Source organism: Streptopelia decaocto, assembly GCF_964273445.1.
Source record: "Streptopelia decaocto genome assembly, chromosome: 6".
Lineage (NCBI taxonomy): Eukaryota > Metazoa > Chordata > Aves > Columbiformes > Columbidae > Streptopelia > Streptopelia decaocto.
The window spans coordinates 15,825,266-15,853,249 of NC_138660.1; the positions used below are offsets into that span (position 1 = coordinate 15,825,266).

The 27,984-nt window shown below is 38.1% G+C and overlaps 1 protein-coding gene across 6 annotated transcripts in view; it reads right to left on the minus strand.

The window, feature by feature from the left end:
- Positions 1 to 27,502, minus strand: part of U2SURP (U2 snRNP associated SURP domain containing) — a 48,310-nt gene extending 20,808 nt beyond the window's left edge. For 2 of the 6 annotated variants that reach the window (XM_082057235.1, XM_082057231.1), the window contains exons 1-18: positions 27,393 to 27,502; positions 20,006 to 20,053; positions 15,037 to 15,135; positions 13,852 to 13,966; positions 13,315 to 13,448; positions 12,133 to 12,174; positions 11,305 to 11,372; positions 9,667 to 9,761; positions 9,544 to 9,579; positions 9,354 to 9,436; positions 8,872 to 9,037; positions 7,566 to 7,777; positions 6,584 to 6,627; positions 3,208 to 3,312; positions 2,103 to 2,169; positions 1,851 to 2,014; positions 598 to 760; positions 18 to 97 (exon numbers count right to left, since the gene is read on the minus strand). In XM_082057235.1, the coding sequence (XP_081913361.1) occupies positions 18 to 97; positions 598 to 760; positions 1,851 to 2,014; positions 2,103 to 2,169; positions 3,208 to 3,312; positions 6,584 to 6,627; positions 7,566 to 7,777; positions 8,872 to 9,037; positions 9,354 to 9,436; positions 9,544 to 9,579; positions 9,667 to 9,761; positions 11,305 to 11,372; positions 12,133 to 12,174; positions 13,315 to 13,448; positions 13,852 to 13,966; positions 15,037 to 15,135; positions 20,006 to 20,053; positions 27,393 to 27,437 (1,766 nt within the window). In that variant the 5' untranslated portion in view covers positions 27,438 to 27,502. Of the gene's footprint in view, positions 1 to 17; positions 98 to 597; positions 761 to 1,850; positions 2,015 to 2,102; positions 2,170 to 3,207; positions 3,313 to 6,583; positions 6,628 to 7,565; positions 7,778 to 8,871; positions 9,038 to 9,353; positions 9,437 to 9,543; positions 9,580 to 9,666; positions 9,762 to 11,304; positions 11,373 to 12,132; positions 12,175 to 13,314; positions 13,449 to 13,851; positions 13,967 to 15,036; positions 15,136 to 20,005; positions 20,054 to 27,392 lie in introns of those variants that run through there. The other 4 variants (XM_082057232.1, XM_082057234.1, XM_082057233.1 and 1 more) reach the window with 4 other exon arrangements.
- Between the last annotated feature and the right edge of the window lie 482 nt (positions 27,503 to 27,984).

Sequence of the window (27,984 nt, forward strand, 5' to 3'; positions counted from 1 at the left end):
TAAAATATTACACTTACAATTTTCTATAGTAGGAAGCGTTGGCAACTTTGGCTGAAGAGTTGTATAACACATCCGACACTAGATATAATCGTGCAATCTGCAATAGAGAATGTTTAAATTAAGCTAACTCTAAATTATCCTTAAACTATATGCATTTTTCCAGAAAGAATATAAGACAAACTACCTAAAAGTACCAGAATAGAACAAAGCGTAACACAACCGCCATATTGTTAATAAACATGCTACAAGGCAATTAGCCTACTGTTATGCTACAGTGTAACAGCCACTGTAACATGATATTACACAGTATTACAAAGGACAGATCAGGGCACTTCCATTTTTATTTCCTTATTTGAACAGACTATCCTGCTGTTTTCAGCTTCACAGTAAGGCAGAACATTTTCAAAAGCAGGTTCAGAATGAATAAAAATATATAACAAAATCCCACAGGAAAAATGCATCCTTAAATTCAAGCCCACATTTTCATACAAAACCTGAATGCTATCTGAAACTTGTGAAATAATGCTTGAAACTATATGCACAGGCTGCTAAGTGAGCTCTTCCCTCCAAATACAAGACCATAGAAAATCTCCACACCTTCTTAGGTAGAGGGGTCTTCAGAATGGACAACGATTCTGTAATGCAGTCCACAATTTCTTCAGCAGCTTCCGCGTTATTTAGACAGAAAACCATTGCGTCACCAATATCATTCTTCCGGGGTGTTAATCCACGCAGAATTTCCTCTAACTTGTCCCTCTGTCTGAAATGTCAGGAATTGTAATACTTGCAATATAAAATTAAGAATACTTTGGGGAATTTCCCTTTAAAGATGTTTCTGATTTTTCCACCTTAAGGACAAAAGCAATTTTAAATATTTTTACATTATGCTGCCAGAGTTTTTTCAGTGACTCATGGACATATGCATCCACGTTATATAAATAAACAAAGTGCAAAAAATTCCCACTCAGTCTTGACTACATACTGACATCAATGAAAAATAACAGAATTACTTAATGAAGCAGATCAATACCTCCTTCTAGATTTAGTTTAAGCCTAAATCAAAATGGATAAATCTAAAGCATGCAACTAATTTCTGCTGTGGAATAAGAAACATTAGATTAAGAAAGCTAATATGAAGCAATTATTTCATGTTTTCCCTGACCTCCATACATAGAGAACACTCTCAAAAGAGCAACTTTTTGAGCCTTTCAAAAAGATATAAGAAATAAATTATGTATTTAAAATCTCCAGAACCATGACTGGTATCATAACTACGATGAAAAGAATAAAACAAGAAAAAAATCCCCATGCTAAGCACACAGTTGAAACAATAACAGCAAAATTAAGAAAATAATTTATGTATTCCCACTGCTATAGCCATCCCTACCACACCTGGAATTCACAGCAAAGAACACTCATGATCTGTCTCTTCCTGCTTATTAACTGCCCCCAATTTTAATTTCTGATGAACAGCATCAGTAAGTTTGAAATTGTAATAACTGTTTAGATATTATGAGATGTCAACCATGTTGAGAAAGGTGCTACCAGCAGACAGGAACATATATAGCAAAAAACTCTCATCTTCCCAATCCCCTTCAGCTAAATGGTTAATAACAACTGGAATGAAAAGACTTGTTATTCAATGATGACAAATTAACCAAATCCCCAACATATTTAGCAGCAAGTATCATCAAAAAAAGACCAACTAAAAGGTGCTAAGTTTCTAAGTAATATTATGACAAGCATGATAACACTTTAGGGATGACATATTATAACTACAAAAACGCAAAAGGAGAAGAACAAGCATATTATCAGTTAAAACAGGACTATAAAGTGATGGGAGTTCATACTCTTCCTTAAGTGCACCCTTCTTGTTCGGTTCCTCCACAAATGCTTCTGTTTCTTGCTCTTCTGACATCCCATGCAAGTACGGATTCAGTGGTGGTGGCCTCCAGAACGATCCATTTTTGAACATACGGAAATCTTCTGTCCTCCACTTGGTTGGAGCATCTCCCTACAAAGAAACAAAAGTATTTTTATGTTGGTGTTCTTTTTCTTTCATTATGCTTCAAGTTACGAATTGTCACTAAAATTCTACTTGCCTGAAGAATTGAATAAAGCTTCCATCTATAATACACATGGGCTGGAGTCTGGTTTTCAAATAAAAACCTAAACCAAAGAGCAAAGAAGAGGCACAAAGCATATTACACATTATTTAAATGAAGTCACCAAAAAATATCAGAAAACCCTGTTCAGAATCCCACATCAGCTACCGAGTGAACTCGGTGAACAGCTAAAATCATGTACACGTCCAGCATCACTGTGCAGAACAAGCAACTGCTCCATGCACATACACATCCAATCCGCAAAGCGGAGAGCAGAGTGGCACAAGGCGCCGCATCTCTCACAAGTTATAAGCAGAAAAAGAACAACTGTGCAGCCCCACCATAAAGCAGAAGAATCATCAGTGCAAAGAATCACTATGGGAGCAACTGCAACCTCTGCATAAGTGGTGCAGGAACTCACAGGTACACACCTGGGTTGCTCAGATCTAAATGACTCCAAGTTTTCCACCAATAAATTGTCAGTCAGAGCTCTAACAAGATGGGAGGGGGCAGAGGGACCAGCAGCCCATTTTTAATGGGCAGGATATTTTCGCCTGCATATTTTCTCAATTTGGACATAGAAAACAAAATTAAGCACTTAACCTTACTGCAAGCGATACATTTTTAAAAGTTCATTGAGTGTTTCCCTGGTTCCTTTTTTATTCCATTAATGGCAATAGTTAGACATTCTGACAACTCCACTGTGTCAGCTGAAGTCTAATCCTTATTCCTATTGTTCCTATTGACATCAAAGAAAAATTACTGCCAGCTCTTGTTGAAGGTAAGAAATTAGGCTCCAGGAAGACTGGACCTTATATTCTTTTTTTTATTCTATTGCTTCCACTGATGACTTTCAATCCCTCAGAAAGTAGATATTAAATGTTACTTGATTTATCTGTTATATAGTCTTATATATGTACAAATGTATTTTATAGTGGGTATAGAGTATTTTTTTAACATGCACACACACACTAGTAACAACTGGAATAAAAGTGCAGTCCTCATAAAAAGATAGCATAAGTATTTGTACAGTTGTAAAATGCAAAATATTAGCAGCAGTGCATATTAGCACTATTTCAAATTGAAGCAAAGTAATAAGCACCTGAACATTGGATTGTTGATTTCTCGGTTCATGATCATGGCTTCAAACATAGGCCCTTCCCGTACCACAAACTCTATCATTCGATGTATCAAAGCGAGCAAATTCCTACAACAACAACACAGTTAAAGAAAAATTGATTCAGACCTAACACTATATAAAACTACACTCCACCTAAGACACTACAACTGTGCAGAAGATTATTTTGCTGCCTTGTTAAGAAAACAGTATAAAAGATAAGGTAACATGGAACATATTATAGCCTTGCACCATAGACACGGGCATTCTAAAATAACGACATGCCTAGGAGTGGTGGAGTAAGAATTTAAGAGGAGACCTCATTCCTGAATTTCCACGGCTTAGCCTACAACCATCTCTTGCTTAGCAGAAGCTTAATAGTCTTTATGCTTAAAAATGGGCAACAGAACACCAAAGTACAACTAACTATCAAAAACTAAGCCCTCATCTAAATTGTCTAGAACTAAGACCAAAGTGTTAGCTGAAGTTCTACAGACAAGGAAGTGGCTGAATATTACGCTCAAAATTAAACACACATATTTTGAATATTCAACAGAAACTGCATTCATCTTTCAAACTATTCAAGTATGAAAGGAAAAGCAAATAGCCTTCTGGATGCCAAAACAGGCAACAGTTTTATTAATTTAGATAACCTCTTTTTAGTCAAGACTCAACGACAGGCATAGAACAAAATTGTCCATCATTTTGTGTCATACCATCCAATGTTTCCTCCTTCATACACTCAGATGAACCAAATCACAATTTAAAAAAAAATTAAAAATCTGTATTCGTTTCATTCAGCACTACATCCTGAGACAGGCAAGAAGCAGATGTGAAGTGCATGTTTTCCAAGCCAAATCTGAAAATGCAAAGCTTGCTAACAGGAGACAGTCATCTAAGCTTATGAAAAATAGTGATCTTCAGTTTCCAATCTCTTGGAGTTCTTTTGGAAACGGGATCCTGAATTTTCAAATATAAATTACCTACATATATCAAAAGCTTCACAGCCCGGGTCCTTTGAATGTGATGCAAACAAAAATACAGATTTTTACATTTTAAAACTTATTTTCTTAGATCTAACAAATGGATCTTGGTTCTTTACATGTATCTCATTAGATTTCCTTTTAGCAATTTTGTAATGATTTAACTTCAAAAACTGTTACACTGAAAAGCTGCAGAATTTTCTATTACTTCTTAGTAATGAGGTGATAATTTTCTACCATGACTATTCAATGATCTGCCACAGATATAATGCAGACAAAAAAAATTCAACTTAAAAACAGTAATAAAAACCTGCCCCTGCCATTTGCAAACTTAGAAAATGTTCTCTTTTATACCAGCTAGCATTAAATCTACATTTGCCTCAAATATTACACAAAAAACCCCACAACTACCTACAGCTCAGTTTTCCTGTTTGCTTTTTATAATCCCAGAAACATTGTAAAGAAGACATAGTCACAATAATACTGTAGCCATTTTATTTAAAGTAGTGTTCTGAAAGTCTAAATAGCAAGATTGTTCTTATATGAACTGTATTTGTAAACATCAGTATGAAAACAATTTGCAATTAGCTTTCAAGCCTCTGAGTTGTTACACCTCCCATTTATTTTAAGGCAAGTTCAATGTGATCATTTCTGGCTTCCTGCAGAACCATGCCATTGGTTTTCATCAAATTTTTCTTTCATCAAGTACAATTTAGTTGCCTAAGAGCAGCTTATGCTTTAACATGAACATCTGCTTTGGAAAGACCTCAGATGTAGGAAAAAAAGATTCAGTACATTCTCTATGTGAAAGAGGGTGTTACATGCATTTCAGTATATAAGACATGACTACTTGAAAATGAATTTCTCAGAAAAAACTTGTGTATATACAAGGTCTTCTGTTTAGTAAATGCTAAGAAGCAAGAGATGTTAAAAACTGGTATTGAAAATTTTCCAGCAAAGGAGAATTAAATGTATTATCCCACTGAAATCAAGTGAATTTTTTGCACAATGTGATGCACTGAATAATATCCTTAGCAGCTGTCATTAGCATCTTTGGAAGTCACCAGGAAAGAAAAATTAAAAGTATTTTCAAATACAGTTCAATTAACATGAGCTTTTCTTATCCTACAAGCTTTCAAAATGCTACAGTAAATAAAATGGAAACACATTTCTCTCTGAAAGTTAATTGCTCTGTATGCACTGTACAGTTTTACAAGTACTTGTTCTACTACTCCATGTTTCTCAAATCAAGATTCCTCCTGGTCACCCTAATTATTAATGTCTCTACCAAACAAAAATTGTACTGTCCTAAAATTCCATCAAAAATACTAGTGCACTTGAGTATCTACTGACAAATTTATCTACTACAACTAGTTTCACTATGACTTCCCCCCCACACACAAAAAAAAAGGAAAAAGGGACTTTGTGACAATTAAAAGTGTAGTAAAAAAGATTATTTTAAAATGCCATTTAGCTTAAGTTGGCCAACAAAAAAAGTTTTTCAGTTATAATAAAACCACATTTATTGGAGCCGATCGTACCAATGTCTGGTCAAAAACTGTATACTTTCCCAATCCATCCCATGATGTTTTCCTGGTCCCCCGCTGCCGCAGACAGTTCAGCTGGTGTTGCTCACCAAGGCCAATGTCAAAGAGAATTTGGTAGTCTTTTGTGCTTATTTACTTTTAAAACAGTGTTGTGTTCCTATGTTTGGGAAAAGGTTTTAGCTTAACTGAGCAAGAGTGTACTCAGACTAGTGTGAAGGGAAGAGCACTGATTGGGACCAGAATGTAAAAAAATACCCTTGTAATAGAGAACTACCTTTTTCAGCAACCAAAATAATTAACTGTTCCACATTAAAAAAAAAAAAAACAAAACAAACAAAAAAAAACACACACAAAAAAACAACCCCACACACAAAAAAATCAAAACCAGTTTTTAACTGAATTGGTTACAAATTGTACAAATAAGAATAATAAGAATAATTAAAAAAAAAAAAACCACAAGCAACCCCACAGCGCTACACTAGGGACAGCTGCATCCCAGCTGTGACGTACTCGGAGGCTTCCATCAGGACTTACACAGTGTCTAAGCTGAGCAACTTCACCCTGGCATTCACCAGGTGACTTCATTACACTGAAACTAGCGCTCAAGTTCAATGCAAAAGATAATTACTTAAACCTACCCTCAGTAAAGAGAGTTATTAAGATAAGAAAGGATAAGAAGACTGTAAAACACACACATTTCTCCCAAGCGTCATGAAAGAACCATTGCTCAGTCAAGCCATTACCTTTTCCTCAACATCACCATTTTTCTTTAAAATTCCGAAGTGGAAATTTTCTATATTTAGATCAGTAATAATAAAGAAAAACATGTACCTTTCTGTTGGGATAACCACTTTGACTATGGCTTGCGACAGAGTCTGTATATGAAGTCACATCAGATAATAAACATAGAATATGTGAGTATTGTTAACAAGTAACAAGCAAAAATATACATATGCAATGAAAATACTACACATCTATCACAAGTTTTGCAGGCAATCACTGCTGTGAAGTTACAACTAAGCAATTACACAAAATGCAAATGGCTGGTCAGTGAACCATAAAGGTTCACTAATTGCAAAGTATCAGAACATTCCTGTCAGAATGTACATTGATGCACTGAATAGGTACTACACTGAATATAATTAAGAAAGAGCTTCTTAAATTTATGAAAAGATTGTAAACTATTTGACTTGGATCAAGTTGGTATTACTTTATTCCCAAGTCTTACAAAAATAGCCCTAATATTTAAGTGTTATTCAAAGAATCAACAAATTCTTACAAATGTAAATCAAGTTGGTTTGTGATTACAAGATACTTACCCTTTTAAACAGCTAATATTGCAGAAAAAAAGTTTGAAAACTGACTCCATAAGTAGCATAAAATACTTACTCAATGTCCAGATTAATTAGCTTCTACACAAAATATATCAACTCCCCTAGTGTAAAAAAATGCTACCCAAATTAAAATGTAGTATTTTCTCTAAAGTAAACAATTTAGATACTGCAATATGGCAGCCAACAAAAGGGGGGACGTAGGAGAAAAAAATCCAGGGAGCCTGGAGGGGGAAAATGATAGCCAGATTGAAAGCAGCACTAAAATAAATTAAGACCCGATATACTGTACCCTAACACAAACATGAAACAGAGCTTCAGGAATCAGGCAGGTTCCCTTGAGCTACAGCAGGGAGCCAGGGAGTTTGTACACTAAGGGCTGCCAAAGTCAGCCTGAGCAATGCAAATATATGGAGCCATTGAAATACTGTCACAGATGTAGCATTTAACAATGTGATATGGCCCAGGGTACTGTAAGTTACCTTCTCAAAATCTTCCTTGTTTTTTGGTGGCGGTAACATTGGAGCATTAGGATTCTTCAATCTCTCTCTAGGCTGGGCATTAAAAGGCAGTCCTGAAGGAGGAGGCGGGAGGGTGTGCTCCATCATAGAAGGTGGAATGTATATTGGATGTGGTGGTATAGGTACAGCTTTGCCCCAGCCTAGCTTCATTTCAAACGACATAATCATCTTGCCTGAAAAAGTGACACAAAAAAAAAAACAAAACCACCATTCTGTTATAAATTGGTTCTGCACCACGCAACATTTCTCCATGCAAGCACAGCATTTAGGTTTGCCTGCCACCATTTACTTTTTGCTTACATTGTTGATTAGTGTATCACATCTATCAGACTACATGATGTGCAAATTAAAGCCTATTACAAGAAATACTTTATTAATCTTCCCCAAAGTACATTTTCAGAAGACCACAACTACTTGAATTGCTGGTGGGAAAAAAATATAAAACTTTTGATATACAGCACGTCAAAATTAACAGAGTAATTTTTAAATGACATTATTTCTGCACTTCAATTCTTCAAAATGTTTTGTTCATAATAACGGATTTCAAATTATGCTATACAAACAGAATGTAATAACCAATTAGACTTCTACATGTTGTAAGCCTACTTAATAACAGTGCTTAGTAAAGGACCATTTTGAGTAACCTTTCATTTTCTATTATTTTTGTCAAGGATGCTGATTTTTGATTTTCAGGCTCTTCCTGAACTTTAAAGACATAGTTTTCTTCTTCATGTAAGATTTTTTCTTTTTTTTTTTTCAAATTAAAGACAGACAAGATAACCCACATGCAAAACTACATGTCTGGTGTAGTACAGTTACCTCTTCAGTATTAGGAATTTAGCCACCATTGAAAATAATATATTTATAACCAACTACTGATTATATACTGTGCACTAGTTAAAATTTACCCACAAAAAATGTTGCTGGTAAACTACCGCAAGTAATAGTTTCCTTCTTAAAATAGTCTGTTTAAAGAAAAGATATTATCAAACATTACCTCTTGCTCACATTTTCAGAACAGTCAGAAATTTCACATCTTTACCCACAGCAAAAGCCAGCACTGCTCCCAGCCCTGGTGTAGCTGTAGTTTGATGACATTCAGCTGCCAGTAAAACAGTGCAAACCAAAATCACTGCCAGCGTGGTGTCTGCTGGAGTTACAGCACATCTACCACTAGCCTGATAAAACAACTTGAAGATATGCTTACAATCATTCCTCAATATTCCTACAAAGATAATTACAATTCCAAACGGAGAAACCTGTTTACCATTTAAATTCTTTAATGCTCTTTCAGCATCTCTTCTGTTCATAAAGGCAACAAAGCCACAATTTCTTTCTCTTGCTCTTTCTTCATCCGTTCTTGGCCACATAATTTTAACACTTGCTAATGGTCCAAAGCGTCCAAATTCTTGACATAACATCTCTTCATTCATCTACACAAAAAAGGGTAAAATTAACATCTTGCTACTGTATTTCTAAGATACTGATTCATATTGTTGTCCAAATGTCGAGATTTTAATTTTTTTACTTTCTTGAAAAACAACACTTTGCTGATACCTTAATTTTTGCAGCATCATACAGAGCATTTATTCAAATGAACACAGTCACCAGATGTACCTAGTATATATGTTTAAACGTGTGTATGGTTTAAAATAAAAAGGGGGGGTGGAGGGGAATTGCCACTGAAAAACAATTCAGCTGGACTCAAACACACCAACACTGCACTTTACTCCTTGGCTCCAAACTTACTTGAGGATTGATGTTTCCAAGATACAAATTTGTTGTGCTTGGATCTCCAACATCATGTGACCCTGGGGCATAATCATCCAGAACTACAAAGATGGAGGAAGAAAAAAAGCAACAAGAGAAAAGAAGTCATAATACTTGCTACACATTTAAGTGACAATATTATATTGCATGAGAAAAGAATTTATATTACCACCAGATGATCTGTTTCTTCTTGAAGGTGCATCCACTGAATAAATAGAAAAATACATAGATATATAGTTTAGTCTGCAAATTTTGTAACCCAAACAAACATTAAAAAAAAGCATCTACTCACTTGAACGACGCTGGCCATCTGAATCTGACTGGGGTGGTTCAAAACGACTCAATCTACCTTTTGTTTTATGTCTTTCATCACGTTCCTCTTGTATCCTGTAAAACAAGTTTAACGTAAGTAACAACTTAACACTATTTTGAGGTTTTTATTCTAAAATTTTCAATTGACATTAGAAATATGAGAATTTTAATATTAAACAATCGACTTGTTAAAACTTTCAAATTGCCAGTATGTTCAAATTTCTGTTTAATCGACTGGAATATAGCTCCCACCATTACTCTAGCTGCATGCGTCCTCATTCATACTGTCAGGGTGTTTGAATCTCAAACAGAATTGACTTAGTTTGAGACGCAGTTCACAAGACCAGAAATAAGAACTCTGCTCTGAAAAAGTGACCCGAATTCCACATCCAACTGGCAGAGACCCACTGACCGTTCAGATGACTCTTCAAGACGCACACAGCTCCTTAGTGTCTATTTCTCCTCCTACCTTTTCTAAGCCTTATTCACGTGGGTTGTCACCTTGTAAGGTGACACACACCCCCATATGACCATTTCCAGAACATATAGGACCTCACCTTGGTTTGTACCACTAAGGATAGTACTCATACAAGTAATTATGTGGTTCTTTGTAGTTTGGCCTTAAATCCCAGTACAAATATATCATGTGCCAAGAATTGACGGCTGTCAATTCAATACATCTACATCAACACCAAACACCTGAACATCCTCATCCACTACAGTATCTACTTGTCTTGCTGTATCTTCACTAACTTTAACAATGTGTGAGACCACCTTAACATGTATTCTCATTTACAGCCTCACACTTTCTAATTTATAACAGAATCGCATCCCAAGTTCCACTTTTAAGTAACATACTGACAGCAGCTGTCAGAGAAACAAACCTAGGTTTCCATTTTTTCTCCTGGTAGATTGCTGGTAGATTCAATCATCAAAGCTTCTAGTCACACCAAAGTGATCATAGCTTAGGTAGCTTTGGAAACATCGCCAGCCATCCACTTACTGGGATCTCTCAAATACTTGAGGCATTTATATGCAGTTTTTTGGCTAATTGCTCTGGATATTCTTCTGCTTAGGAATGCAGTACTGAACCTCTTCAGAGGTCACAATCAAATATCTCTGACATGCAAAAAAATCCAATCATTTCAAGTGACAAAGATTTAAGCGAGCATACTGGTCTTTTCTGGTTTGTTTTTTAATAATTTTATAGACTCTGGTTGGTGGTACATTTCAAAACAGAAGCTCTTTCCAGCAATAGTGGTAAACACGTTCTATCATCAATCAGCATAAGAAAGGGCAGAACTATCAGGAAACACCAGAGAAATCATTATTATAGATGGCAACTGATTATCCAGACAAATCACACATACCTGTAATGAGCATCTACCAGCATGGGTTCATACTATGTTTAATTATCATTGTTACTGTTAATTAAACCATACCACTCCACAAACATTTGGGGAGAAAAAAAGAGGGGAAAAAAAAAACCAAAAGACACACACACACAGAAAACAAACTACCACACTACTTTGGAAAACAGCTTAGCAACAATGTCCTAATTATTGTCTGCAAATACAAGTTTAAAACCTTGCATCTTCTTTATTTATAGTAAACTTACTGCTTTAATTCTTCTTTAAAAAGTTCCAAATTGCTCTTTTTCTTTTCCTTCTCTCCTTTCTTCAAAGGCTAAAATTAAAGATATATCAGGCAATATTTCAGTAGATAAAATGAAACAAAAATAAAAATTATACATATATCACAAAATTGTAGATAATTTCCATGCATATTTTACCCACAGCTTTCAAACCAATGAACTACAGGAGAAAAAAAAAATTTAAAAAAACAGACTTGAAAACATTAAGACTGAGTGCTATCAAACACAAAGCTAGAAAATATAAAATTAACGATAGCTTAAACTTAATTTTGTTACTTCTCATTACAATGCATGTGTGATCAAACACTCTCCACAACACACAAACTTAAAATATCTGTGATGTATTTTCGCAGTTGGTTCCACTTAGAAGCTGACTACACCCCTAGCAAACCCCCATGCTCTAATTAAACTGATATATGTGTGTACATATATATGTAATGTACTTTACATATATATATTGAATAGTTTTATCCACAGACAAACATTCTATGTGAAAAGAATTTCCTTCTCTTGCTTCCTTCAGGATACAAATACAGGCCTGAAGAAACAGTTACTCTAAATAGTTCAAGGTCCTCAGAAAAAAAACTCTTGAATGACAAAAATATGGATAATGTACTACTACTTTTTTTTTGTTACTGTAATATATGCACCTTAACTAACTCATGTGAACTCTTAAGTTCAACACATTGCTTTTATATAATCAAATTTAAATGAAAACGTTTCCAATAGGCAGACATACAAAATATTTGTGTTACACACTACAGCTTTGGAAAAACTGGACTTCCTACTCACCCCAGGCAAAGTTGTTTGTTTGTTTTTGTTTTTGGGGATGGTCTGCCAAATAAATAAAATCATTTTTACCTCATTATCTTCAATCACCATTGGACAGGGCAAGTGAGTAAACTGATTGCATTACTTGATAAGTATTTCTGACAAATTTGAAAAGCAGTAATATTCTTACAGTACAAATACTTGCACATGACAGAACAGAGCTCAGCATAACAAAAAACGCTACAATTCACTTCTGTAACTGTAGAGCTTTACATACAATGAAAATGAAAACTGCCATCCAGTAATACCCCACTAGTCTAAATAAGAGTTTTGTTTAAAGCTGGAGGGAGGCTAGCATGGGATTACCCACAATTACCACATCATATCTTGTTTCCCACCCTAACAGGCAGTATCACATGTTTCACTTAAGCTTAAAAACTGTAGTAAGCTCTATTAAAAGGTTTTTTAAAGACAACCAAGACACTAATTACTCATTACATATTTCTAGTAGTAACAGTAATCATACGTAACTATCACTTGACTTGAAGACTAAGGTTGTTCATAATATTGCCATCACTTTTTATGATGAAATCTCAGTTTAAGAACAACAAAAAATTATTAAACAATGCAGAAGTTCAAATAAATTAAATAAAAACAAGGTATTCAGCTTCAAAAATGTGCAAGTCCTGCAACTCATTTAGTATAACTCAAAGAGCTAAATAAAGGACTTCGCAAACATCACCACAAAAGAAAAAATTAAAAAATTAAAAGCACAAGTAAAACTTGGTTCAATGCAAAGGTCAATTTTTTTAAAAAAAGTTATAAAAACGTAAAAACAGAGGGCAGCAAGAAGAATTGCTTCTAAAACTTCACATATTCTCAGGATTAGAGATACTGTTACTTTGCAACAGTCACTAAATCTGCATCCATGAGAAGCCTGTCTCAATTAGCAGGAACACAGTAAAATCGTAGAAGAGCCAGATCCAAGTGCAGTACATGATGCTCTGGTATCCCATGGTGGATACAGGGCTACTGAACGTCTGCATTTCACCATCTTGTTATTTGCTAGGGGATTAAGCAAATCAAAATTTCCACCTTCTTTTACTATGTGATAAATGCAGATAAAACTACTCTGCAAGATCACACAGACCTTTTTCTAAGCACTTCCTAAGTATGGGGTTAATATTCAAGCAAGAAACTTACAGGCTTTTTGGTTTCTATCATTAAGAGGGATGGAGGCTTCTCATTAGATGGCTGGCTTGGTTGATTTTTTTGATCTGAAAATCGTGATGAAGGCTTATAGATTTTACCCCGTTTTTCATCTGTTTCATGTTCCTCTGAAATTAAAGGCAAATTAAAAAACAAATTATTTTAACTAATGCCACACAATACTGTTCATTAGAAAGAATGCTTCTGTTCTTTAGTCTTGTTCATTCAACTCAATATGTTATTTCATTTTTTAAAAGTGACAATACAAATGTTTCATAATTTAACATCTTTGAACATGAAGAAAAATTTAAAATATTAGGTATTTTCAAACAAAGCATTTTTCCTCTGAAATTTAAAAGACAAATCATGCCACTAAGTACTAAGTCAAATCATAAAAGTAGATTTTAGCATCAAGTCTCTTCTGCTGCTTCTAATGCAACATATTAATTTTAAAATGTAATTCAAAGCCAATCCTAATCTTTACTCAAAGCCAAATGACCCACCGCCACCCCAAAAAAAGGTTAGCTATACCTTTAGATGCATTAACGATTCCTCCTCTTACAAATGTTTTCACTTTATTACCATCACCTCCTTCAAAGGCAGCAAGGAATTCTTCATAAATTTCTGCAGCAGCCTTCTCATCCTCCTACATAGCAAATGTTAATCTATTTACTATCATTACAGAAGAACCTTCACTAGACAGCTATTCTTAAATTGGCTATGTGACATTCCTTTTCTAGAGTTCATGCTACAAACTGCATCAAATAAGTTTCAGCTTTAGACAGAAGAATTCAGATTTCTGAGAAATGTGGGAAGAACGCAGCTTGTAATATGTAAAACAAACAAGGCCTGTATGCTCAAATATGACTGTTCATTCACATTCAAAAAATGTCTAATAGGAAAGATAATGTGAAAGACCAGTACTGTGAGACTGGAGCTTTGTTGACCTAAGCATCAAAGAACAGCACGTACGACATCTTACCTGTTACAATCAACCCACGTGACTGAAGGGGATTAACAACAGGATCACCTTCATGCATCTCTCAGAGAATAAAGTTAATTCAATGAGGGACTGAGGCACTAAATTTACCACTACCATGTTTCTTTGGGCTAGTATTTCTTCCCAACAACTTAGCAAGAGATATCCCACTGAAACAGAGTTGTGTGTGTTAAGTTCAAAGGCCAAAATCTTCAAACTTCTACCTATCAACTATAAGCTACATATTTCCTAAAATTAGGATGCTCCTGAGTATCCTAAAATTCAATATCAATTTTAATGTTGCTATTAATTCCAAGAGAAGCTATTAAACAAAAATATGTTTTACAGAATAACAAGGATGCATATGGAAAGAATTTCAGAGATAATAGATACTTTAATTATTGAAATCCAGTGATATAAAGCAAACAACAGAAAATAACATAAGGTGATGGTTGTCTTTATTTTGAGCAATACAACAACCAACGGACTGCCATAATTCAGTATTTCTGGATGCCCAAGAACTTGATTTCTCGCACAGAAGAGAGAAAGAAGCAATCCGCTCTCTTAATGCCATGGGTGCCAAGAACAAATTAAACATGTAAAATACAACTCACTTTCATTCTTAGACAGTTACAATTATCGAAATAATGCAATTTCGTGATAAAGCGCATTGTAATCTAAAAGCAAACTTATTTCAGTTCTGCATACAAAATAGAATTTTCATTATATACCATTACCTTCTTTTTTAATTCTTCTTGTTCCTTTTTGCTCAGAGTCCGTTTGGCAGCACTCATTTTGCCAATACTGAATGCTTTAAGCTTGCTTTCCATTAGAGGCTGCAAAAGGTGTAAGAAAACAAACATTAGACTTCTTACAAAACAACTAAAATATTGTTACTCTTTACCTTGGTCTAGACCAGAAACTGTCTGCCTCAAGTGACTTAACCTGAACAAAACAAAGAAAAGGCTTCCTGTAAGCCAGGGGGCCTGCATGAATGAACAAGGAGCTCCTGGACAAATTCAAACACAACAAGGAAGCCGGCAGAGGGTGGGAGCAAGGACAGGTCACCTGGGAGGAATACAGAGAAATTGTCCAAGCAGTCAGGGATCAGGTTAGGAAAGCTAAAGCTCTGATAAAATTAAATGTGGCCACGAACACCGAGGGCAACAAGAAAAGCTTCTAGAGGTATGGTGGTGATAAAAGGAAAACTAGGGAAACAGTTGGCCCCCTCCAGAAAGAAACAGGAGACAGGGTTACCCAGGATATGGAAAAGGCTGAGGTACTCAATGACTTCTGTGCCTCAGCCTTCACTGGCAAGTGCTCTACCCACACCACCCAAGTTGCAGAAGGCAAAAGCAGGGACTGAGAAAATGAAGAACCACCCACTGTAGAAGATCAGGTTTGAGACCACCCAAGGAACATGAAGGTGCACAAGTCTAGGGGACCTGATGAAATGCATCCACAGGTCCTGAGAGACCTGGCAGATGAAGTTGCTAAGCTGCTATCCATCATATTTGAGAAGCAATGGCAGTCCGGTGAAGTTTCTGCTGATGGGAAAAGGGGAAACACAACCCCCAGTTTTGAAAAGCAAAATAAAGAAGCCCCGGGGAACGACAGGTCAGTCAGTCTCATCCCTGTACCCAGCAGGATCATGGAGCAGATCCTCCTGGAAACTACACTAAGGCACGTTGAAAATAAGGAGGTGGCTAGTGACAGCCAACATGGCTTCATTAAGGGCAAATCGCGCCTGACAAATTTGGGGGCATTCTACAATGGGCTTACAGCATTGGTGCATAAGGCAAGAGCAGTTAATGTCATCTACCCGGACTTTTGCAAAACATTTAACACTGTCCCATAAAACATTTTTGTCTCTAAACTGGACCACTCAGTGGATAAGGAACTGGCTGGATGGTCCCAGTCAATGAGTTGTGGTCAACAGCTCAATGTCCAAACGGAGACCAGTGATGAGTGCTGTTCCTCAGGGGTCAGTAATGGAACTACTGTTGTTTTACATCTTTGTTGGACAGTCGGATTGAGCTCACCCTCAGCAAGTTTGCTGACAACACCAAGCTGTGTGGTATGGTCAACACAATGGAGGGAAGGGGGATGCCATCCAGAGGAACACTGACAGCCTTGGAGAGGTGGGCCTGGGCAAACCTCATGAAGTTCAACAAGGCCAAGTGCAAGGTCCTGCACCTGGGCTGGGGCAATCTCAAGTACAAATACAGGCTGGGTAGAGAATGCATGAAGAGCAGCCCTGAGGAGAAGGACTTGGTTGGAAAGAAGCTCAACATGACCCAGCAATATGCGCTTGCAGCCCAGAAAGCCAACAATATCCCAGGTTGCATAAAAAGAAGCATGGCCAAGGGAGGTGATTCTGCCCCTCTGCTCTGGTGAAACCCCACCTGGAGTGGTGCATTCAGCTCTGGGGCCCCCAACATAAGAGGGACGTGGACCTGCTGGAATGAGTCCAAAGGAGGCCACAAACATGATCTGGAGCACCTCTCCTCTGAAGACAGGCTGAGAGAGTTGAGGTTGTTCAGCCTGGAGAAGAGAAGGTTCCAGGTTCCAGGGAGACCTTACAGCAGCCTACTGTACCTACAGGGGACCTACATGAAAGCTGGGAGCAGGAAGCGGGGGAGGGGCATGTAGTGATAGGACGAGTGGTAATGGCTGTAAACTGAAAGAGGGGAAATTTAGATTAGATACCGGGAATAAATCCTTCATGCTGAGGGTGGTGAGGCACTGGAACAGGTTGCCCAGAGAAGTTGTGGGTGCCCCATCCCCGGAAGTGTCCAAGGTCAGGTTGGATGGGGCTTTGAGCAACCTGGTCTAGTGGAAGATGTCCCTGCCTGTGGCAGGGGAGTTGGAACTAGATGATCTTTAAGGTCCCTTCCAACCAAACAATTCTGTGATTCTACTTCTCTCTGAACTTACCATTATCTAACAGAACCAAAAAAATTAAATCCATGTTTTTTTTAAAAACAAATCATCCTTGGTTTAATAAGAAAGCTTTTAATAAATTATTCAAACACATCTGAAGGGTACTTGTTTTAAGAGCCTGGAGATCTTACTGCTACACAACACACACTTTCTAAACCTTTGGAAATACATGCTTTGCACTACAGTTCCTTTTTGATCACTGCAGTTTCCAGAAGAAAAACCAAAATGTTCTATAAGCTCTTTTGACTATTTTGGCCAGAAGAATGTTTGTGCACAGTTGAACAGGTGTAACTGAAGAACAAAATGGATGCTAAATTTCAATTGTGCTTCAAGGTTAAATGCAGTATTTTTCCCTGAGGAAGAAAATGTGTTCTTGAGGTATAAATAAAACAAAAGATCTCACATTTAGCTCCTAGATTCTTTCTATTTTAGGTAACCTAACCTTCATTCCTCCCTTCTTCAAACCCTGATGAAGGAAGGACTCCACATAACAGTCATTTCTTGAGAATATGGAATTGAAATTCTTAAAATTCTATTTAGGTAGTTAACAGACAGTAAAACACAGAGAAGACAGCAGGATGAAGACCACATTCTGAAGACACGAGCAACGGTAAGGAAAGGAAAGCAAAGACAAGAAACTTATCTGGGAACTCCTAGCTTAACACAGTAATTCATAAAGAATCAGACCATGAAAATAAAGCCCCCAAAGACCAAAACATAAGCTATTAGCCTTTATCTTCAAAATATTTTGGATGCTCTTACACAGGGCACAGTGGTGTTTAAAACTATCACTTTTGCAATGACAGTTCTTAAAAAAAATAAAAATCAGCTCAATTTAGCAAAACATCAAGACAAATAAGGTGAACAACTTAACTGCCCTATTATTAAAAAAATTCAGATGCCAACTGCAAAAAGAGTTTCCTCTAGCAGTAATTTTCTTTGTAAAGCGTTTTATTTCTAGTATCAGCTTCATATTCAAAATTTTTTACATACAAAAAAGCACTGTGAAAAACAACTGTTTGAAATACCGTCAGTTTATAATCCTTGTTTAGTATCACAAATAACCTCTTACATCTGTGCCATGCATATGACCAAAACAGCTCGTATTTCTTTGAAAAATGTTCCCTACTTCATCATAAAAAGGAAAACTATCAGTTACAAATGAATACAGCATTGTCTGTGGAGTTATCTGTTTTATGGCACTATGTTTGTCAGCATCAGCTGCTGTGACAGGCTTATCAGGAGCTTTTCATGCATATGTGTGTTTTTACAGTTAATAAAATCCAGTTTTTCCTGTTGTCTGAAAGACAATTTATATTTCAGCATGACAAACAATATACAATCTTAGCAAAATGTGGGCATATTGCTATGGCACAGCAATGCAGACAAAACAAATACCACACTCCTACCCAAGGCTTATCATGTCATCAGGAAATAATATCTCACAGTAGCGTTACAGGATACCTGCAGATCAGCCACATGAATATATGTATTCTAGTGACACAAGGGAAGCAGCTGTAAGATAACAAGACTTCTGGCACTAAGTTCTCCTCAGTTTAGAAAGGGTCTCAGGAAAAACAAACAAACAAACACACACACACACACACATTTGAAGTGGCTGGAGCAATATAAAGTTAATAGAATTGAACTAATTTATGCCTGTCAGTTACATTCCAGTAGGCAATTATAACATTATTATTAACTACATGTAGCTTCACAGAACTCCTAGCAACAGAGCTATACAAAACTTGAAGGCCTTCCTCCTTCAAAAGATGGAAAAGAATACACTGAAAAGGACAAGGGACAAGAGTAAAGCAAATGACAGAAGCAAAGAGAGAACATTTAGCTGAGTAATGAAATGACTGTATGAAAGCAAACTCCTATTAAACATAATGCCGTATTGACTATAAGAAGGCACAAAGTACTGAAGTCCCAGTTCCATGAACAACACAAAATATTCAAAAGAAATTTAAGAGTAATTTTTCCAAATTGTAGCAAGTAAAGTAAATCAATAAAAGGACCTACTTATTTATTAAAAGCTTCTGCTATCATAACTTGAATAATGTTATCTTACAAGCAATTTAACAGCTGCTAATGGACTTCTTCATATACAAAAATCAAATTGAAATCTTGAAGAAAATCCAAACCACAGAATGAATTGTCTGGTATTAACACTATTTGGCTCTTGCTGCCTGTTTTCATTTTAGCTCAGAATACGTGGGCCGTCAAGCAACGTACCAACCACATGACCACGCAAAGGTCTCCTCAGTGGGAGGTAAAAAAAAAACAACTAAGTAATTATTTTACTTCTTGCTTTAAGTATATTCTATTAGAAACAAATACAAAGGATGAAATTAGGGCCGCACTATCTCATTTTTGAGAAGCCAACTGCAGACAAAAAGACACTTTAATATCCAGTGACTCTTGTGATTAATCACCTTGTATTTTCAACTATTTCTTAGCCTAAGAGACAAACATATACAGAGTCCTTACAGCTTCTTGCTGTTCCAGTATCTATTATGAATGCAATATCATGCAGTTGAGCTTCCTACAGTTGTGGTGGTTTGAAAGATTCAAGGAAAATTTTTAAACATGAAAATCAATGGTTCATTTACAAACACCTACAGATTAGATACTCAACGCATCAGTCTGCCTGCAGCAAGTAGTTTTCTTTAGAGAACAAGCGTATTTTGAGTTTGTGGGTTTGGCTGGATTTTTTTGCTTGGGTTTTTCTTTTGTTGTTTTTAAATATTTTGGACTTACATGTGCATCAGCAGATCCAGTGGTGTGTACTGCATCTGATGCTCTGACCTGAAGAGCGAATGAAGAGGAGGTAAGGCACAGAAAAAAGAAACAGCCAAATAACCTCTGTTTTTTTAATTCAGTTCTTCAAATGTGATTTTTATTTCAACTTCAACATCCAAATACACAAGAACAAGGATACATGTAAAGTATTTTAATGATATATCTGAACAGGGTCACAGCATGAACAATGTCAAAATAAGGCAAACAAGGGATTAAGGATAGACTGCTCTTGCCACCACTAAAAACATCTGAATTTCCACAGCTGGATTTTATAAATATGCCACTAACACCACTGCAAGCAAAAAATATTAAGTTTGTCACACTGTATCTGCAGGAATTGTCATCAAAACCTGTTAAGGATCACATAAAGTGCTTGATTATATTTGCCTTACTATAAATTCATTTCCAAAACTGCTCTTAGTATGTTTTGCATAGATGGAAGCTGGCCACCACAAGAACACTAATTGAAGTCCAACTTGTATGTACTAACTAACCTTATTACTTTAAACTGTAACTGAACTTTAACACATAAACCAATATATATAAAAATTTGCACAGGCTTTAAAAAAACAAACAAACAAAAACCAGGACTGAACACATTTTTAAATTATGTAATGCCCAAATTCCGGAAATCCTCACTGACATAACAGCTACTATTAAAGATACAACTAGATGATGCACAATTCATATCTAAATTGAAATTCCATTCAAAATAAAACATTAGCATTAGCTGAAATCTGTCCATTAGTTACAGAACATTAGCATTTCTCCTTATTACTATTTCTGGTGGAGCCTATAAATTCCTGTAATATAAGGTGCTCATCTTCAGTCTTCCAAAACAGACAAGCACCAAATGCTACTCTACAAGATAATTTACTAGACCTTGTTTTCATTTCACATAATAGTTTTTCATCAACTAAGATAGCAACGTTTATCTTTGGACAAGTATATTCCTATGTTTTGCAGTCAAATCAATTTGGAAAAAATGGTAGACAGCACTTCAAGAACCAGAACTAAGTCCACAAAGGCAAAGAGACACAAAGATACAACCCTTAAAAGGGACAAGCAAAAGACTCCTAAGAATATATGCTCGGGGTTTTCTTAAGAATGAGAAAGAGGGGAAAAAACAAACAGGGAAAAAAAAAATATGCCTTACTTTCAAAGACATCCCAAATCCACTTACCTGCAACACTACACAGCATTCACGAGGCACATCTTTGCACAGAAGTTAAAAGAAAGTTCAGTTCACGTGTACCAATAGCAATTCATTAAAATACACATGGAAGCAAATATCACAAGCATCTTTTACTAATACCGCTTCCTGCAAATTTGTCCTCTGTATCTGGTGTTGGATTTTTTGTGATTCACAACTGCCTATGGCACTCAAATCTGTCACTCACAGCTTTACATGCTGCAAAAATGTAGCCTAAGGAAACCTGCCCTCCCCCACAGAATTTATGGATGTACAGCACACCACCACACAGATAAAAGAAAGATACTGTGCAAAAGCATTTCAGAGTTCAAAAACTACATTCTTCCTGCTGCCAGGTGCCACCCTGTGGCAATCAACGTATCAGCTACAATTCTACCCTTAAAAAAAAAAAAAAAAAAAAAGAAAAAGCTGCCACGAAACAGAACTGCGGTTAAGAAGAAAAATCAAAAATCTCAAAGGTGGACTGATATAACACCATCTGCCTTATCATACCGACAGAGTCAAGACCAGCACTGCCTGGGGGAAGGAGGCTGTTTGGCAACAGCAGAATGAAATTATTAATTCTCAGTTCTTCATATCTTTTTAATTTACAGGGATGGGTGCTGAAGCTGCTTACAGGGAAGACAACAAACAAGGCATCACACAGCGTAACAAACTGAACCAACGCTCAGTACAATGACACTTAAGACACAATATCCTGAGGAAGAACATAAAAAAGTAACAGACATTAAATCCGTTTCTCCAGCAACAGAGCAGATGATACTGCCTGGAAAGGCTTTCAAGGCATGGCAGCATGCAAGAGATTGTGCTGACTAAAAGCGGGAAAGCAGCCAGTGATCAAACATGTCTGCAAGTCCCTGAGCTCCCCAACCCACGTTGCTGAGACCACAGCACTGTGGAGCAACCCATCCTGAGCTTTAGCCAATCAACAGAATTTCTGCTAAGGTACACTCTGAAAACTTCTATGAGCAGTTTTACCTTTCAGACCGACTTTATCGCACAGCAATGAGCAGCTTTGCAGAGCCACGTCATTACCCTTTTTAAACAGCCCTTACTTTTAAGGTCTTTTCATCTATAAATTTAGTTCATACCTTTGACACTGCTTCTGACCATCCAAGAAACTGCACCATGAAGCACAACATTAAATGATTCTTGACAAAATTACGCATCACTATCTACCAGTTTCTAAATAGGAATTATTAAAAAAACTAATGCTCAAAGTACTGCACTTAACATCAATCTGCACTGCCTCAGCAAAAGGGGCAATCCTGTTACGATTCTGATTCCTTAATACCAGCCAAGCTGGCTCAGCAGAATCACAGTGTCTTTCTAACATTCACAAAGAGGAGCACTTCGGAGGAGCTCACCTGTGTTGAAACCTGGAACGTGATTATTTTCTCCTCATCACATTAAGCGGCTCAACTGAACTAACTTTTGAAAGAAACATCTGCAAAGCTCTGTCCTGTGCCTGATGATGTCTTAAGACATAAGGATAGCTCATTCATGCTCAAAACACTGACAGAAAAAATGCAATGGATCCATCTTTCAGTGATCATCAGCATAAACAATCTACAAATGTCCTCTTGTTCATAATTCACTGCCTCTACCACTCTGCACAAAACCTATTTTTTTTTTCTAAACCAGATTATTTTCCAGCTGGATCACTTTCCCAATCTCTTTCACCTCAGAGGTCCCTCAAAGAATTGTGCCAGCACAACTGAAGTAGCAATGCAGGCTGTGGAAATGGCATTCCAGTAAAATATAGCCCTGTCAAACCACAGTCTTGGAAGTCAGGTCGCTCAAAGCTCCATTATTGAGTCTAGCCAAGTTTACTCAGTCTTTGAGAGGAAAGGGAAAAAAAAAAAAAAAAAAATCATCACCAAAGGACTATACAAATGAATGAGATTTATGACAAATTCCTATCAGAAAGCCAAGGCAGAGAGCACATTCTGATGTTTGTATTTTCTTTTAGCTTCATGGCAGCTTCCAAAGAAAACACAGAAGAGATGACTGCTCTCCCAGATCTTCCTTCCTGTCAGCAGTGCAAGTGCCCACAAATTCAGCTCTTCATAGTTTCTCCAAATTTAACAATCTCGGGGTAAAACTGACACAATGCTATTATTTCATAAGTATTTAAAATGTGCTGTATGACATAATCAAGTATCTTTGTTGTTTTACTAAACAGCATCATTTTTGTTTTTTAAAAAAGAGCAACAAAAGCTGCCAATAAAATCCAGGAGATAATCCATGGCCTTCCAAATACTGAATGTTATTTTTACAACTGTAATGGCTACAACTTAAACATAAATAAAAGCCCTTCCTTTGCAAAAAGCAATAGCTTCAGGGTAAAGTTTACAAGAAACTCTGGTGTAAGACACTCTTGCCCTGTCTCAACACCTTCCATTGATTCTGCCCCCATAGTGGGCAGCTGCTCACACTGAACTCGATCACTTTTCCCCAATCTAACTGGTCACCCAGGAAAGACAGCAATGGGGAGGTTCAGCCAAACCAGTTCCCAATTCATAGCAGGCTCCCCCCACCCCAAATCATGCCAAATCAACTAAGGAGCAAAATGTTTGGGAGGAAAAAGTAGGTAAGGCTGGGACTGGTTTGTGCCAGCACTGATAACAAGGAAAAGCAAATGGAATCATAGCTTTAATTAAGATGCTAAAATGCAGCAAAAGCAGGGAGGTTTCCAGCCTAACTTGTCCTTTTTATTCTTCCATTCCCTATCAGACTCTCCAGAAAAGAAATGCTTGCAACACCTCCAGATTATTCTACAGATAATCTACCTACTCTTTAAATTCACTGGAATAACGCATCATAATATTATTCACTATTTAAATAGACATCTTTGAAGGCAAAGTAAATGCAAACTTTTTTTTTTTTTTTCAAAATACTTGCAAGGAATGCTATTCCATTATATCCTTAAACTCAGATGAACAGGAGCTGCCAACATTTCACTTTGTACTGCTAGAGAGGAAACAAGGAAGACATCTTCTATGTTTCAACAGACAGAGGAACATGCTTCAGCCTCTCCTCCTGGTCAGCAGCTGAACAACAATACAAGGAAAGCTAAAGATCACGAATTTCACGATCCTGCAGAATGCTACCTCTAACTGGAGTTCACAACATGTAGAGATTTTACATTGCTGCTCTTCATACACTTTAACTTACCAAGGAAAGCTGCCCATTCATAAGCAAGTAATCACTGTTCTTCAATATTTAATTAATACATAACTTACTCAAAACTCTGAGAAATGCATGTAAGATTAAGAAATGTTTTAGAATGAAAAATGGGAAAGCTACAGCTTGGTCACAGTGGAAAATATCTTCTGCCACATTGTACCAAATTTCTACAGTATAATATGTAAGAACAGTGGACATGCAATATAATCACTATTCTCAGAAGCTAAAATAAGAAAATGTCAGAGTCATTGAGCAACTAATATTTCATTACATCAGGATAATAACTGAATATCGTCAGTATCTGCCATTTTAGAATCATACCCTACACTGACCCCCAGTGCAGTCTTGAAGCAATCTCCACTTTCTCTTCCTCAATTTTGCCCTTCTTTCCTATTTAGATTTCTGGAAATCTCAACCATGTATCTCGCTATCCTAATCCTAATGTCAAAGTGACAAAGGAACAGATGATGCTTTTGCAACACATTTCACATCGGAGACTCTCAATCATTCAGAAGCTGCCAGTATCATTAAAAGCAGCTACCATCACAGTGACACAGGCAATGGGTGCTCCTGGACCAGGGCCTGGATCACCTCCAACAAGTTTTCAAATAGTGAATCAGATTCTTCCCAGGAAGAAGGCTAGAAGCCAGGAAAGGAGCATCTTGGAACTGCCACTGAAACATAACCTATGGAGCCTACAAGACATATTTGTTTTGCAAGTACAATTATTCTTACAACTTGCAAATACAATGCACCAAAACAAATTGAGCCTAAAACTTCCATTTTGATAAGTAAATGAATTTTAAATGATTTAAAAAAATCAAAATTTTTTATATTTAACCTTAAAAATTGAGCAAAATGGTTATTTGCTTAGATTATTAAACCATAAACATTTTCATAAAGGCTCAACTAAAAATACACATTTTTATCCTGGCATTAATAAACTCATTACAAAAAATATGAATATTACTTATTTCAGTGCTGCTATGCTATATTTTTCAGATGTGTGCAGAAAGATGTATCTGTATGGATATACATTTAATAAACATTCATAAAATGGCAAAAAAAAGACACCACATACACCTTGCCCCATTCGAGAATGTTGATGTTGAAGGAAATAAATTCCAAGAGCCAGGCATGTCTTATTTTATTTCACTTTCCAGAAAAAACATTCTAATGGATCCAGGTATGTAATATCACTATTTTCTTTGGTACATAAAATAACATTGACAATACGAAACAAGAAGATCTAGAATGTAAATCAAGGGAAAAAGACTACTGGAAACACAGCATATACAGCCAGAGTAATGGGAACTGGAGCGGTGCGGGGGAACTGCACAAAGATGGCAAAACACAGAACCTCCTCACCAGGCCTCAACAGACTCTGGTAGTCCCACTGACTTCAGTGGGACGGATGACTTAGTGTGAAGAATTAAGTGTCTGCACATACCTCTGCGGAACTGAGAACTAGGACAGAAAACAATTATTATAAACTAATTATTATTGCATATTTAAAAAGTAATGTCATCAGTACAGAAACAGTAAGTGACCAAAAAAAAAGTCTATGATGTAACTGTGAAAAGAAAGAGACCACATCTGGGTTGATTTTGTGTACCATGTTATCGGCTGCAGTAATCGATAATTAAATTATTATCTTATGTCTAATTATTCTTGAAATCCCAAAATGTCTTATTCCCTGGAAACCATTCTCCATAAAGTAAGACCTACTTTACTACTAAAGTATTCTGTCCAGCTCTTATTTGCAGCTCCAAGCCAAAGGCAAGATGCAAAAAAAACCCCAAAGTTTCCTGGCAGTACTTATAATAGACCATAAAATGGAAACAAAAATAAAACTCTCCTACTCTAATAACACCAACTGGGCAAACATGCAAAGGCTCTTGGTAACTACATTTCAGTTAGTTTCCTAGCAGAAAAAAAAAAAAAAAAAAAAAAAAAAAAACACAAAACCAAACTGTTTTAGCTGAATACAAAAATACAAAAACGAGTTAAGATCATTAATCTATATAGCACTGGAAATTCCTGAGCCAAAACGTGGCTTCTCCCTTGACTGACTTACACACTCACACACAAAATCAAATTTAAAAAGTTGGAAGATTTACTTCTGGCCTAGCACCTGCAACAAGGCTGAGTGAAAGCGAGTGCCATTTATGCTAATCCTCAATCGTCAGCTGCCGGTGTGTCCCCCAGACCACGTCTCACCTGCTCCGGGCGGGAGGTCTCTGAGCGGGGCAGCCCCGCGCTGCTCCCCCCGCAGCCACCGGCCCCCGCGCGGCCCTGAGAACTTCGCCCAACTCCCACCCCAGCAGAGCTGGTACAGTGAAACGAGCGGAGAACACCACGACAGATTTTGTGAAATTGGTAATTTCATCGCAAATCAAAAGAAGTGACTCGGCCTCAAATTATCGTTTTCACACTCGCAGGTTGGAAAGGAACCCCACGCGGGCTCCAGCCCACGGAGCGATCAGGGCTCCCAGCACAAGAGAAATGAAACGCGCACGGGTAACACCTGGCCGTTAGCGAACCGTACCCACCCGACTCCGGTGATGTACCGGTTGGAACAGGCCGGACCGCGCTGCGTATCCAGCGCGCTCTGCCGGGACTCCGCTCCTCGCCCCCGCCGGGCCACGGGCACGCCAGGAAGCCGCTGCCGCCAGCCCGGGACAGAGACGTGTCCAGGGCGGGCCCGGGGAGCGGGAATACCCCGGGAGAGGCCCGATCCCCCAGGGCCTTCCCCTTCCCGCCTCCCCACCCCCTCCCGGGGCCCGCAGTCACCCCGAGCAGAGACCAGGGACGGAGCAGGCCGCACCGCCCGCGCCTCGCCGCCCCGCCACTCCCAAGCCCCGCCGCCGCGCCGGCGGGCAGCAACCACGTCCCCCGGCGGCGGAGCGGCGGGCCCCGGACCGCCCCGCGGAACGGCCTCACCTTCCCACTGGCTTTCTGCGACCCGCTGGGCGCCTTGTCCGCCATCTTGCCTCTCCCCTCGCTCAGCCCTAGCGGCGAGGAAGCGAGCGCCGATCCCACCGAGCCCGCGAGCGGAGGACGGAAAGCCGATGGCCGAGGCACCGATGGGGCGGCCTCCGCCGGGGCGGGGCGTGTGCCCGTGCTCGTGCCCTCTCCTCAGCGGAGCGGCGCGGGCAGCCCCGGCGACATCGGCTGCGCGATCCCCCGCTTCGGCCGGGGCCTGCGTCCCTCCTGGGCCTCCTGCTCGCACATTAGCAGAAGAAAACCCAAATGAAGTCGCTAGGCGACCCAAATCTGCCTGGCAACCAGCTGCGCTGAGGCAGCCAGCGGCGGGAACCCGCGCCCGCCCGACACCCGCGCTCCCGGCCCGGGCCGTGAGGAGGCACCGCCGTCCGTGTGAGGGCCAGGCGGCCCCGCGAGAGAAACCCCGACGCCAGGGGCCGGTGTTCGGCCGCAGTGCCTGTTTTCCTACAAGACGCTAGCAGGGGACAGCTCAGGCTGACCACCAGTTAACCAGTTACAAGCTCTTCGCTGTCGGCAGAGGCGTGTGGCA